Source organism: Meleagris gallopavo, chromosome 1 (genome assembly GCF_000146605.3).
Source record: "Meleagris gallopavo isolate NT-WF06-2002-E0010 breed Aviagen turkey brand Nicholas breeding stock chromosome 1, Turkey_5.1, whole genome shotgun sequence".
NCBI lineage: Eukaryota > Metazoa > Chordata > Aves > Galliformes > Phasianidae > Meleagris > Meleagris gallopavo.
Genome location: NC_015011.2, coordinates 61,580,278 through 61,595,080, shown reverse-complemented (window position 1 = coordinate 61,595,080; position 14,803 = coordinate 61,580,278). Strand labels below are relative to the sequence as shown.

At 36.0% G+C, this 14,803-nt stretch overlaps 2 protein-coding genes across 4 annotated transcripts in view; both read right to left on the bottom strand.

Annotated features, from left to right (window-relative positions):
* LOC100542571 (zinc finger protein OZF-like) overlaps positions 1-14,803 on the bottom strand; it is a 1,148,434-nt gene that overhangs the window by 676,312 nt on the left and 457,319 nt on the right. The window lies entirely within an intron of this gene.
* LOC100540472 (ELKS/Rab6-interacting/CAST family member 1) overlaps positions 9,241-14,803 on the bottom strand; it is a 51,423-nt gene continuing 45,860 nt past the window's right edge. For both annotated transcript variants that reach the window (XM_019612426.2, XM_031552138.1), the window contains 3 exons: positions 11,879-12,016; positions 10,608-10,748; positions 9,241-9,468 (listed from right to left, as the gene is read on the bottom strand). In XM_019612426.2, coding sequence (XP_019467971.1) covers positions 9,256-9,468; positions 10,608-10,748; positions 11,879-12,016 — 492 coding nt within the window. In that variant the 3' untranslated portion in view covers positions 9,241-9,255. The remainder of the gene's footprint in view (positions 9,469-10,607; positions 10,749-11,878; positions 12,017-14,803) is intronic.

Sequence of the window (14,803 nt, the reverse complement as noted above, 5' to 3'; positions counted from 1 at the left end):
GAACACAAATAATGAATTCTTACATTCATAGCAAAAAACAAACAAACAAACAAAAAACCCTCATAAAACTTTCCCTGCCCTCCACAGGTACAAAAATTCCAAAAGAAGCCATTTTGAAATCAGAATGGATGTATAAAATGACAAACATACTCAGATATTCAGCTGGATTAAGCGAGCAGAGCAAGTACATTTCAGTTGATTCTGCTTTCAGGTCTGGCTGAGACTTACTCCTAAATCTGCAACTCTTAATATAATTACAAGCAAGTATGAAAATGTATAAATGTACAATAAAACAATTAAACAAATTGAAAAAGCAACTTGCTTAGGGCGAAAGGAACCTTGCATTTCCACCTCTGACAAGTGATGTACATAGCAGTAGGGATGTGTCTGTACAGGCCAGTGAGCTTACTGATTACAGGTGATTTTACATGCTCTGTTAAGCCTCTTAACTGTTACTAGTACTAATGATCTTGTCATTAGCTCCTCACCTCTACTTCAGTATTAAGTCAAATAGATGAATTCAAGCTACTTTTAAGAGTGTTTTCAACTTTCCTATTTTATTCCACGTTGATCTGCATGAGAAACCCACACTCACACCTTCAGTCAGTAAGCAGCACCTTCTTAAACTGTTTTGATTAACTCATCTGAACAGTTTTCATCTCCTCAAATTCACTGTAGTTCAGGACTAAGAATAGTTAAATTTAACACTGGAATAGCTCTCAAATTTCTTAAAAGTGACTATAATCTAAGAGTAGGTTTAACAGCTTTCTGCTTTTCTGCTCCTGGCCATCATTTCCCATCTGGAACGTAAGTGATGGGGTGAGCACTTCAGGTACCTACAGAATAAAAGAAAGAGCGATTGTTCCTCAAATAAATGTACTACAGCTTCTATTGCATCCACAGAAAATCAGCTGACAAAGCCAACTTCTACAACTCTAGCAAAGATGAACAATGTTGTGTAGAAATAAGCACTATTTACAGATGGAGAGGAAGGCCAAACACACTGAAAAGAATTTTGTAAGCTAGTATTTCTCATGCCAAAAATCTCTTAATAAAGAGGCAAGGTGATCTTACACACCTTAAAGTATGTCAGAGGCATAGAAGAAAACAACAGCTCAGATCTAATTTAAAAGTTCTAAAATGTAAATAAAAATTCCAAACACTATGACTAAGATTCTAAATCAATATTCCTAAAAGGTTAACCAAATCAAACAGCAAATAATTCACAGCAAACACTTCCTACTTTTACCTATGAATAGAGACAGTAAATTCAGTTTAATATTTCACATACAAATGTTGCCAAGAACCTCTGGTCAGAAAGTAGAAGTTCCCAAGAATATGAGATTGCTTTTTAATCTACTCTCCTACCTCTGAGTGTACCTCACATCTCCTATAAACAGTAAATGCACATACAAATTCAAAAATATATCATTACAATTTATTGCAAAAGACAAACACATAACTACTTTATTTTTTCCTGTTGGGAAGGCAGCATTTCTGATGATAAAACATTTGTACTGCCTTCTATTATGCTTATATTAGTTTCAACAAAATTATCTATTTTGAAAACAAGCAGACTTAGTCCTCCTTTAGCTCCAGTGCTCCAACCAACATGTATCCAACGCTCTAAAAAGTCACGTATCATGTTAGTTTTTGAAGAGTTGTGCAAGAAGTTAAAGTCTCAGTGAGCCCTCTGATATACTTTGTACCAGAAAAACTTGAATCTGTCACAAGGAGCTGCTTGTTATCTTAATATTAACAAAATCTTTAAAAATCCCTTCCAGGAAATATATGATCTTTGTTAACGGCACTGTAAATTTCTGACACTGAATAAGCAAGTATTTGGTTGGAATCATTTAATAAAGAAGACTGAAAGTCTAAATGAGAGGAAGATCTCTCAAGAGAACCAATTACTCAAAATAATTAATGACTACGTGAACTCCCCTCTTTTTGAACAGATATTTTGTATCTTTGCATCAGCTTTTGTATCTCTCTGAAAAGATCAGAAAGACACGAGTTCCCATAGTCGTTACTAAACATTAACAATTTGCTCTTTGGAAATTCTACCATCACAAAAAGCAAAGGCAGAAAGGAAACGCACAGATCACGGATGTCTTTGCAAACATGCTTCAACACCCTTATGCTTGCCTCTGAATCAAGCTGAAACACAAGGAAATTCCAACTGCAACTTCCATCCCCCAGCTTCCAATTACGTGAGATGACATTAACATTTGATGAACCACAAATAAAGCTTGAACTTTAAAAATCACCACATGGCCTCTGCAAATTCTCTTAAGGTAATGCAGCACTTGTACCTTAGCCTCGTTATTGACTATATCATACTGGGGAATTAAACACTTTCTTTGTTCCCACATTTTATATTTTCTGACTTTAGAGTAACAGGGACACAAAAAAATTGTGTGTTTTATTCAAGATTTCATAGAGAATATGCTCTTCTGGACACAAATTCTCCTTCATATTTGCACCAAGTGCAATCCTTGGGTAGCATAACTCCTTTCCCCAACCTTCTGTCAACATTATTTATCCAGGTTCAAATTCCACTCCTCTGACAGGCAGATTCCACTATCAACCACATGTCCTCATTCTTCTCTTCCCACTTTTTTCAGTTTTGGGGACTTTTTTTATTTGCACAGTTGGTTCAATCAACCAACAGCTGTCGCCCTGTGTCTTGGAACCAATAAAGCATTTGGTGAAGTCTCTATAGGCTGCTGCCTATTCAAATGACCAGACCTTGAAGGTGACAACAGAGTGCAAACAGTAAGTTCTCCCTCCCTCTCCAGGTTGGGTTATGATCAGTGCATGGGGAATATTTGGGAATATATATTGCTAAATTTGTATTGCTACTGAGCATATGCAAATAGACAAGCAAATTAACTGTTATCCATGGGGGGGATCACATCTTTTCATTAAAAGCTTACTAGGCTAATAAAGAAAGATTTTTTAAAAAATCAATATATTTACATATTTTGTTCTTGAAAACACTGTTTTCAAGATCTGTTATGGCTGAGAGATTCTTTAAAGATACAAAAATGAACAAATTCTCAGTGAATCAAACAACATAAGAAATTTCAACTAAAAGATTTCACAAAAATAAAAAGTTTTATAAAACTATTACAAAATTAGTAAGAGAATCTACTGAAAATACTGCATTAAATGAACTGAGTAATAGATAGCACCAATGTATAGGAGAAGAGGCTGGCAAACTACTTGAAAGAGGAGAAACATATCAATTTACTAGGAAAGTCCTGACAGCTGCTTTATGTACCTGAACATACAATCCTTGGGGAAAATTATTTTCTGCTATAAAATATTAAATAATGTAATCATTCAAATGCCCTATACACTAATCTTATATCTTTAAAGAAAAGGTTATTACTCTTTTTCTAAACTTTGTGCACTGAATACCTTAGAATGTGTATCTATGACTTTTTTATATGCAAAAAAAAAACAAAACACCACAACAAAACAAAACCAAAACACCCAAACCATCAACATGCAGTATAGTAGTTTTTATGCCCTAATTGACTCTCTGTTATTATTTGTGAGAGTAATAACAAAATACTTTACTCTGTCAGACACACAGTGCTTTTTCTAAATCTAATCAGATTGTAGAAACCACTCTCATAAAACAATTTTTAACAAAGAATGTCACAAAAAATGAAAAATGAAAAGCACCAGGAATTTTCCAACATTCAGACAATTACAGTCAGGACAGACAGCTACATTTACCCTGAACACTGTCAAAAGTAACACAGATATCAACTTTCTGAAAGTTTTGTAACACTATTTTTTACGCACGCAGTCACAAAAGAAGGCTCTGATGAAAACCACCTTGGATTACATAATTTACAGTGCCAAGATATTAATATACAAACACTCCTTGAAAGGAGTGCTCTTTGATGTCAAACAGCAGGTTGGTAAAATGATCCAAAATTAAACTGACATAGTACCTGTCAGCTTATTAATGGTTAGACAAGTTTTTGAGCAATCTTGTATTTGCTCTAACTTAATTATTATTTCTAATGTGCTGCTGTACATAGCGTTACAGAATACTTTCAAACAAAAAGGTGGATTTGCATGGAAATTCTATTACGTTCTTGGTCTAAAAATGGATTGACAATGGAAATGAAAGAAAAGCTACAGGACACCTCAAGCAGCCAAGGGAAACAAAAACACTGGCGCAACATTAAGCTGTTCACACAAAAATGAAGTTACTAACACAGACAAAAAGTAAAAGCATCTAAGAAAGCTTTTTTGAACGTAACTACCACTAGTCAGATGCATCACTGCACTTTGTATCCACACCCACTACACTAAAGTAATTAACGGACCATACTCAAACATACAGCACAGGTGAATACACATGCAACACACAAGAAAATTATATGGGCTTGGCAATGGCTTCTTATTTTGCCAGGGAACTTACTGGCTTGGATGGATGACTCAATAAAACTTCAGGGTGCTAAAGGGAGAAAGAGGATAGGAAAAGATGGGGAGAATTGGGGTAGGAGACAGGAGTGTGAGAGAAAAAAAAGGTGCAACAAAAAAAATAATTTTAAAAATAGCTACATCTTGTATTTAATAAGAAGACAATCTCAACGTGCGAGTTAGCATGCATTACCAAGCAGCTTTTGAAACAAGAGAAATGTTGAAAGTTACCCTTGTACGAGTTCTAAACTTTATCTTGATTTCTTATTATAACAGTTTTGTCGAGTACTCAAATACTTATTGTAGTCCTCTGTTTGGGTTTAAGTGACAGTTTTACAGGTAGCAGGACTTCAATTTCTAGAGTTTCACTTGTGTCAATCACAAGACCATTAAATAGTTTGGGAAAATTCTTCGGCAGTTGACACTATCTGAATGCTGAAATCAGTTGCTGGGTTTTTACTTTAGTTTCTAATAGAGAACCTGATTTCCCTGGCAGCCTTTTTCATCCTAGGTTGCTATACTGAATACACATTTATCACCCTTTAAGAAGAATATAAAAATTCATAACCATCTGTGAACACATGAAAAAAGTTTTATCATTTCCAGTTCATCTACTAATGTATCTGCAATACTTTCAGTTGTAACAGGGAATCCTTATTCACAAAAATAAAAGAACATAAGAGCCAGTATAAGACTAACCACACCAAATCTTCAGAAACATGCAAATTGGGTCAACACTTCATTCAGACATTTGTTCCTGTCTTCTAAAAGATATTATTATAATTTGAAAGTAGGAGACCGCAGCAGAAAAAAAAAAAATACTAAAAAAAACCAAAAACTTGTAAGTGAGCCCAACGAATCTAAAGGTATTTTCCTGGCAAGGAATCACTGCTAACATTTCTTTTATGTAAAGTCTCCAGAACAGCACCAAAGGGAAGTTGGTTAACGTATGGTTTGGGATTCTTTCTTTTCTCTAATCTTGTTCTCTTTCAAACGAATAAAATATCCAGAGGGAGAAAAACTATTCACTGGAAACGAAAATGGACAAAGACCTGCTCATCTTTGCTGAACACATTCTAATGTTAGCAGTTCTCCTCCAGATTAGAAAAACAAAATAAACAAAGCACACTGCCTGAGAAAGATCAGACACAAAAGGCTAGGAAGGGGCTGTCCTTAAAATAAGTAGAAGAAAACCTTTTCACTTGAAAAATATTACCATCACATACATGATGATTACCATACTTCACATAAAAAACACCTTAGAGAGAAATGCTTGGAGAGAACACTTGTGTGTGATTTCTCTCTGATGAGTCCATCTCAGTATAAAAGGAGACTATTTAAGGCATGACACCAGACCATGTATACTCAACAGTGAGTTATGGCTTTCTTTCAGCATTCAGTATCTCCTTGTGGTAGGTTGACAGCTGTGCATGCACAGAAGCAGGGGCAGTGGAATAATTAGAGCATTTAGCACACAGATTTCTATAAACATAATATTTTTAGAAAACTAGCCACCAATTCCCCCATGCAACCCAGCAATGCAAAAAACACCCAAGTTCTTTAGCTGCAAAAAAAAAGTCATTAGCAACAAAGAGAATACTAACAATGAGAACTGGATGGACAGAATCAGAAAACAGAGACTGCTGACACAGAAAGAAAAACAATATGAGTAACTTTTCAGCACCCCTACACACTATTTGGTTAACGATATTTCACTTCAGTGTAATGCTAAATGGCTCTTACAGAAGAAGTGGAAGCTTGCACTGTTAATGATTTCTTTAAGACTCACTCTTTACAGATTAGCAAGAGTTTCTTTTCCAAGGATCCTTATTATTTACTTATCTAATGGTTAGGAAGGGCTCCAGGGCTCCCTCTTCTGAACTTTTAAGGCTAAGACTTAACTGAAGGTAAACAAGTTTTTTAATAGACAAAAAGAGGCAAAAGAAACAAGATTGATGTGTGATGTTAGGCACGTTTCTACTCAAACCACAAGGGAAAGAACCTAGAAGGAAAAGCTTCTTGCTCTTTGCTGTTAAGAGCTACAAAAGAGAATACCTTCTTCACTTGTCACGCACAAAAAAAACCCCACTAAAATAATATAATTATACTTAACATAATAAAATTCTTCAGGTCATTTTTAACTCATTTTTAAACCAAATGCTATTATGTAGCCATTGGTTTTAAGGGTAATTATTACAGTTATTTACAACGGTTAACAATGCAGATGTGAAAAACTGGGTTTTTAAAAGCTTTAAATTGGAGCTGGATTATCCATCATGTAATTGTTTCAAGGATGACAAGTAACGAATCCACCTTGAAAATGCCAAACTGCCTGAATAGTTAGCTGCAACATATTTAAAGAGAGAAATGCTGTAAAAAATATTTTTCTACCTCTCTGCAAATGACAAAAAAAAAAAATTGGTAAATTAAAAACAGATGGGAAAAGGTTATTAAACCTAATACCTAAGCTTACTCATAACTGTAAAATATATCCAAGTAGTTGTTAACTATATTTTCTTCCGTAACAAAGAGAAATTGTGACTTGGTTCTAGAAAGCAGGGAGGATCATTGGTAGAAGTGGGATGTTTCATACAACAAGAGGAAAGCGAGTGATAGTCAATTACATGAAAGCACACAAGGTCCTATGGCTGTAATTTCTTTCTAAAATGCCAGTCTGGACTGACTTAGTATCACCAAAAAATCTTTCACGTGAATTTGTATTTCCCCTTGGATGAGAAAGATGTAGTAGCCCAACATGTTGGGACATTTTTCATGAGGTATAAGGTATTGATGATTTTCTCTCTGTAAGACTTCAGAGAGTACTTTAGGCATTCTGCAAAGGAAATAATTGCCTAATGTCCCAGCAAGCAACAATGCCTGAAGCAGAGGAGATGTCCAGAGTATTAATGGTCGAGCTTTGGAATGAACATAGGTAATGGTAGATTATGAATTTTCTTAGCTTGCAGAACTGAAATCATTCTGAATGAATGAGATTAGATATCTTTTTGTAGGATGTACAGATGAGAACTTATTTGTGTTTACAATACAGTGAATATATACTCCTTATTTTTCTCAGAACCAAATAAAGAATGCAATTGCTTGTACCATAGCTGCCCTGCTTAGGTAAGAGTGCTCTTTACATTTGAGTCCTTTTCCTACTCTAAGCCTCTGAAAAAGGATCACATGAGAATATTTCATCTTCCTAATTATTTCCTGAAACAAAAGAAATAGATAATAAGAAGATATGTTTTCATGAACTGGCAGTGTGTCCTTAAGTTCCTGGATACCAGTTATTAAACATAATCTCCTCCAAAATGAAATGAGCAGAAGTAGATCTAAAGAAATTATAAAGAAGAGCTGTCATTGCAGCATAAATTAAGTGCATATTCATCTTCTATCTAGCAGTGCTTCAACAGATTTTGGTCACGCTCCACACCAGTTTATGCTACTGAGATGCTTAGTGTATATAGTAAAAAAAGTGATCTCTGGGGAAGCAGTGAAAAGCAGTACATTTACAAACGTGCAGTATAAAATCACATTCCCTAAATAATTGAATTTCCACAACTGTTATTCCTTAACTTCGTTTGTTATGTACTCTCTCTCTCAGTTAACACTACATATATATACTTACAAGTAATTATACTTACAAGTAATTATAACTACATGCGTATCTACAAATTATTACTATCATCCAGCTGCTACAACAACCTCTGGTAAATCTTTGCTACAATATATTACTCAACTCATTATTATTAACAAACTGACAAAGGGTGAAATGGCAATTCAGAAGAAAGTGTCCTAATTAATGTCCTAATATTAATTCATTCATGTTGAAAACAACCTGAGAGATTGATCAAATGTGCACAACTATTCATTCTCGATGTTTCATTTTTCTGACCAACTGAACTGTTTAATTTGTGTAGCAGAATTAAAAAGGGAAACTATGGATCTAGATATGCGTATCTGTAGAATTCTCAAGTGCATTAAAATCTACTCAACAGAATTGCTAAGCAGCACTTAATTGTTGCCTCTAAACTTAAGCTCATATTCATCTGAGGAACGAGGACAGAGTTCCAGACCAGAGAGAGCACAGACACACCTCATTTTCCTGGCTAGGTGTAAAGAAATAGATATGACTCAGTAATCCAAGACTTAAATTTCTTTAAAATGCTGTATTTTGTCTTATTCTAATTTTATAAGTACAAGGATTATCTATATTTCAGTTCATGTGTTTTGTACTCTTTCATATTAAAATTAGATCAGTACTCCTCTAAAAGTGTAATATATGGGCTACTCATATCTGAACTACAGAAAACTTGCAAGATTATGTTCAAGTAAATTAGCTTGCCTGTAAGAATGTACCACTCTGCTAAACTGCACACTCCTACAAACTTTCCATCTGTGACTCACAGGGAGATTAAGACAAGGGATCAGACACTTCACTGCTGACATATTCATTTGTTATTACACATTCCCACATGCCACTCATGCACCTGCATTTATCACATTAACACCTACATATGTTGATAATATATGTGCAAAACGTTTGGCTGTTAAAATTCTAGTCGTTACACCAGTTTTATAGGACAGTTACTAGTGGAGACAGTATTGAAGCAGACTAACTTTCTAATTTCTTGCACCTGCTAAAATATACATAGTCATTAGCACTATCATTGCATGCAAATGAAGTTCAAAATTAGCACCAGTGTCTGAAAGTTACTTTCTGATAGGCTTGGCTTGTAATATTGTTTGCAGGGACACAATTTCAGAGTACTTCCAGAAAAGCAATCTACAAACCCAATTTTTTCAGTGTAAATGTATCCAATCTATGTAGCACTGGATGTTTACCTTGCATATGTAAATATGAAGTAAGATTACCTTCTTCAATTGAGTTTCCATTTTCAAACATTCTTCCTTTTTCTGTTCCAATGCAATTTCCAGTGTCTTAAGCCTTGAATCTTTCTTCAGTCCTGATGAAGCTAAGGATGAAGCATGCTCCTTCAGATCCAGTAAGGATGACTAAAATAAAAGATGTAAAATAACTAACAAATAAATACTCCATATGTGCAATAGCTAGGTTTTGCAGTGGTTTTTTTGGTCATCATTTTCTTCTTATCCCTTCACATGATGCTGAGGATCCAACTTGGAACAACATATTTTGTTGGAATTTTTTTGGATGTTCACAGAGCTGGCTTAAGGCAGCTTGATTTAACTCAAGTTCTCAGAGTCAAAATGAAACCTTGTCTAAATCCATTAAAAATTATTTTTAAGGACAGAATATTCTGCAAACTATAACTAACTCTTCAGTGATAGTCAAATTCAAGAAAAAGACCTGTTTTTAAAGAAAACCATCTTTAAAAATCATATACGTTTAGCAGATTTGGTCACTGTATGTAAAACAGAGACTGCAGAAAGTTTTTTTCCACAGAGCAGTTAGGGAGTGACACTGACTTGTGCAACTTATCTTCAAAAGACATCTCAACTTCTTATCTTCTGAACAGTTTTTGTTTTGTTTTGTTTTCCTGATTTTTACTTTTATATGTGCACAAAAATGTTAGCATTTGCCTGGTACCTTTTTTAACCTTTTGATTTGATTGAGTTGTGAAAGATGACTGAAGTAGACCTGAATGTTAGAATTCCAAGAGAGGAACACAGAACATACATATTTCTCTGATACAACTAGGTTGACTTCTCAAGCCAGTTGGTTCTTTAAAAACAACCAACTTAATTACCAAAAATGGACTCCTGACAGGAAAAAGAATAAGTTCTATTGTTTACACAAATGCATGAACACTCTCCAGTATCTGTATACATTCTTTGACCTACGTGGAGCTTCAATCTACCTCTGTTCTTCCCTTCCTATATATTGAGACATAAACAAGCTTGTTCTCACATTCTGTAAGTATTGCTTCAGTAAACCCATCACTGACCAGTGGTATTCACTGGCAATATGATTAACTGCTGCTAATAGTGGGACTGTGCTATCCATGAAAAAGATGGTTCTGCAATATTTATGCTTTGAGATATTCTCAAACAATATATTTTACTAGATAAACTTGTTGAAGGAACAATAACAATGAAGGAAGAGTTCTCTTCATCTAAAATATAACATATGTAACAGCCAACTGTAATACAACAGATTTATTTTGCTGGTCAACCTCTTTCTCTGTGAGATCTCCTTGTAAAATGCTGACTTTCTCTTTCAGGTCCTTAATGTCTTTTTTGTAGGTGTCAATCTCTTCCTGTTTTTCTCGTTCATCTCTGTCCCGTTGCTCCTTTAGGCGCTCAATGGTCCTTTCCTGACAAAAGAAAGTACCCTGTAAGGACAATCCCTCATATTCTTTCAATGTCTAATGTAATTCAACACTCCTTACACACAGACGTTTGTTGGATATTGTCATTTTCTTCTCTTTACTGCTGTATAAGAGATCCTCAAGAAGGAAAACACTTGACTTGAAAAATCTGTGCATTCATTGCTAAGAAGTATCAGGCTTTCTGTACAATTGAAAGTAACAGTACTGTGCAACAAAATTTATCTGGTTCTGAACACCAGAATTAACCTAGAGGATACGTTATATACTGCTTCCTTACTATTTAAACCTTATTTTTTTTAAGTGTAAAGGCCCTTCACAGAAGAAGGGAGTAGTGCATATATGAGACCACGATCAATATGTGGCAGGCAATAAAACAACTATTTAGTATGCCAGATATCAATGGAGACTTGCTTATTCAGAAAGCTAAAGGGTTGCAAGTGAACACCCTAACCTTAGCAAAGCTTTACCATAGCCTTACATTGATAGGATCTGACAGACTAATAACCTTGACAGGCACCATAACCTTGGTTCTCAGAGAATCAAGAAAAAAATATAAGAATTCTAAAAAGTTGCCACACCAAAACAGAGCAGACAAGGCTGCTCCCTCAGTCAGCTATCTCCTGAGAACTGAGGAAACAGAAAACAAAACACACTAAGAATGATAGTGCAAATAAAGTGAGACTGAAATGCAGACATCCACAACAGTACCAAAGATGTACCATGCAAATAGATGACAGCACAAGCAGCACCCCTGCAGAATGAGGTAAGACATAGTTTTGTTTCACACAAGATGATGGTAAGTAGCTAATGGCTATGGAGAACTTGTTCATGGCTGAGCTCCACCCTCCAGCCTCTCTGGAGCATTTTGCTCACACTGTGCAATACCATACAGTACAGCAGGACAGGCTGCACTCAGAATATCCTACAGTGCCCTCTTGTGAGAGATGCCTCTCAGCAGCAGCATCACGCTGATCCCTCTTGCAGACAAAGGACTTGATGCCGCATTAAGCATTTCTTTTATGCAGAGTCCAATCGGCACACAGGAAAGCCGACTGTAGAGAGGCTGTGAGCGGAAGGACCTTCAGCACTAAGAGACTGCAGCTTGCCATACTCACTTTTTCTGCAAGTGCTTCTTCCAGCGTGGTCAAGGCAGTGTCAGTATTGGTGGTGTCAGCCTGCAAGGATTTCACTCGATCCTTTAAACTGCTCATTTGCTTCTCCTTGTCTCTTAGCTGCTCTTGAAGATTTTCAATCTTAAAGAAGAAAAGCAGATTTTAAGAAAATAGTGATTAGTTTCATCCAAATCCTCTTAGAAGTGCACGAAACTCTTTAAAACGTTCTCAAAACAAAGAAAACAAATGAGGGCATCATTCCTGTAATCCTACACGGAAACATCAAGCAATGCAATCAAAATCTTCAAGTATAATAAAGAACCAGCAACATTTTCAGGAACTGGAAAGTTACTCAGAGTAAGAAAGTCTAAATATTCACCAAGAAAATCAATCAATCAAATTGATTTCTGACGATGTTGGGCATTGAGTGACTGAAGGAAACTATTACATTTGATATTTAGGAAAAAATGCTGATGTAATAACAATATGGAAGAGTAAAAGCTCAAAACAAAATAAATCAAGCAAACAAAAAAACAATTACTACAGATATAAACAAGAAAAGGCTCTTGAGAAGTTGTGAAGTAGTATTCTCCTAAGTATTTCCCTTGCTACCAACACATTCTCCACTGCTGTTTTTCACAGAATCACAGACTCCTTGGAGTTGGAAGGGACCCTTAAAGGCCATCTGGTCCAACCCCCCTGCAGTGAACAGGGACACCCACAGGTAGATCAGATTGCTCAGAGCCCCATACAGCCTGTCCTTTCCAGGGTGTTTCCAGGGATGGGGCATCCACCACCTCTCAGGGCAATCTGATTGTAAAATACTTCTTCCTTATATTCAACCTAAATCTCCTCTCATACCTTAAAGACTGTGAAACCATTTCTCCTTGTTCTATAGAGCAAGGATCTTGCTAAAGAGTCTGTCCCCTTCTTTCCTGTAGCTTCCCTTTAGATACTGAAAGAAAGCTATTGGGTTACCTTGGAGCCTCTCAAGTGTTTTGCTGTATGGTGTACTAACAAAAGACATCATTGTCAGGACTGAAAATATACAGAGTTTGTTTTCTGCAGTTGCACAATTCAATCTGTTTAAGAGTTCTGAACATATCTTTTGACAGATCAAGAAGACCAAGTGCTAAACTCATATTATGCATACGCACACCTCACAATGAACAGACACATTACCACATACTGGTCATCTGTAGAAAACAAATTTATCAGCACAAGATTAAACTGGGTACAGAATTTTCCTTCTGTAGTTGCTGCTGGCAGATTCATCTTGCATCAGCAAATGTGTATTGTAGGCTGGAGAATGACAGTGGCATCTAAGGTACCTATCTTCCAAACGCTTGTAACAAAAAATTCTTCTAAATCAATTTATGCAACAAGACAACCCCAATGGTTTAGTCCAGTATTTAGGAAACTTTTTGAAAGCATTACCAGCATTTTTGCTTCACTTGTCTAACACCAGTTAGAAGGTCATCAAATATCCCCATTTCTTTCTTCTGACCCTAGAAAGACCGAGCTGCTGTGATTACAGAGCAAATAGTTATTTAGAACCATCAAATAGTACTCTGCTCCCTATTACAATCACATCTGGACCAGTGGTTTAGAAAATAGTCTAGATATATAAAGATATGTTTAAAATATTTTGCAGTAGGCTAAACACCCAGCCACAAAAAGTGGTAAATGCATTACACATGAAAGCTAAGAGAAAGAACCACCTGCTAATCCAGACAAACCCTTGCAAGTGGTCCTCTGAAACCTAGAACCACTGAAGGAGTCTCCTGGTAGAACATTCTCTATGTCGGGTTGGGGTTTTTTATTTCTTTTATGCAAGCACATGTAAACTTATGATCCAGCTTTGTACACCATCTGTGCCTTATTGATAGCAGGAGAACTGTGTAAACACATATATATTTATTTCAATTTTTTAAAACTGATCTTAGTTTATCTTCGTCATTATTTTCTCATAGAGGAAAAGCACTAGGCCTCCAAGTTTTTCTCAAAGTTTAAGACTGAGCACAGTACAAGAAACACCATAAAGCAAATTTGGAAGAGCACTGAAAAAAGCAGACTCAGAAATAACTGCAATAACCAAAAAATCCTGCTTCTTTTTAAACATGTGCATTATTTAACGTGCCACTAGCATAGGCTTGGAGCACAGGGAGCTTCAGAGACAGCTCAGCCGTTCTGAATGAGAAGCTCTGCTGGCGCCCACAGATGCAGACACCAACGAGGTAACATCCCTGAGAGCAGCCTACGTGGCTGCATCTGACCGTAGGAGCTTTCAGTGTCGTCAGCTGTCTAGACAGCCTGGCTGTTTAGACAGCCAACCATGAAAATATACTACAAAGAAGTGTGAGCTATACTTAGACTTGTGTTTACTTCTGGAGGCAAAATGCTCCAGCAAAGGCTCCAAGTGGCTGGAGAGGGGACTAAGTGACTTTCTGTTGTGACCAACCTGCACACAAGAGACAGCTAAATAATTTAGAGCCAGCACATGGAAGATACTTGCAAGGCAGCACAAGCATTTGCACAAGCACAGCAGACATTTACATGTTTCAGTAACACTATTTACCGTGATGAGAAAAAAAATGACGGCTATGTATTAGTACTATAACTGAAGCATTGTCCCATTTCAACAGCATTCTCTGGCACAAAAAAAAAAAAAATGCTGTGTGTAAAAAGGGTGAATTTGTCTATTCTTTCATGCTTTGGATTCTGGAGTAATGAATGTGTTCTTTCTTTATCCACCAGGGAATAGAAGATATACAAAACTGTTACAAATCACACTAATACACAGGAATTATTAATAAAAATAATAAAAAATCCAACAAACCAAACAAATAAAAAACAAAGCTACTTACAGCTGTGCTTTTTGCAGGACAGGATAACTGATGGTCCCTAACAAGGACATGCCTTTAAGCT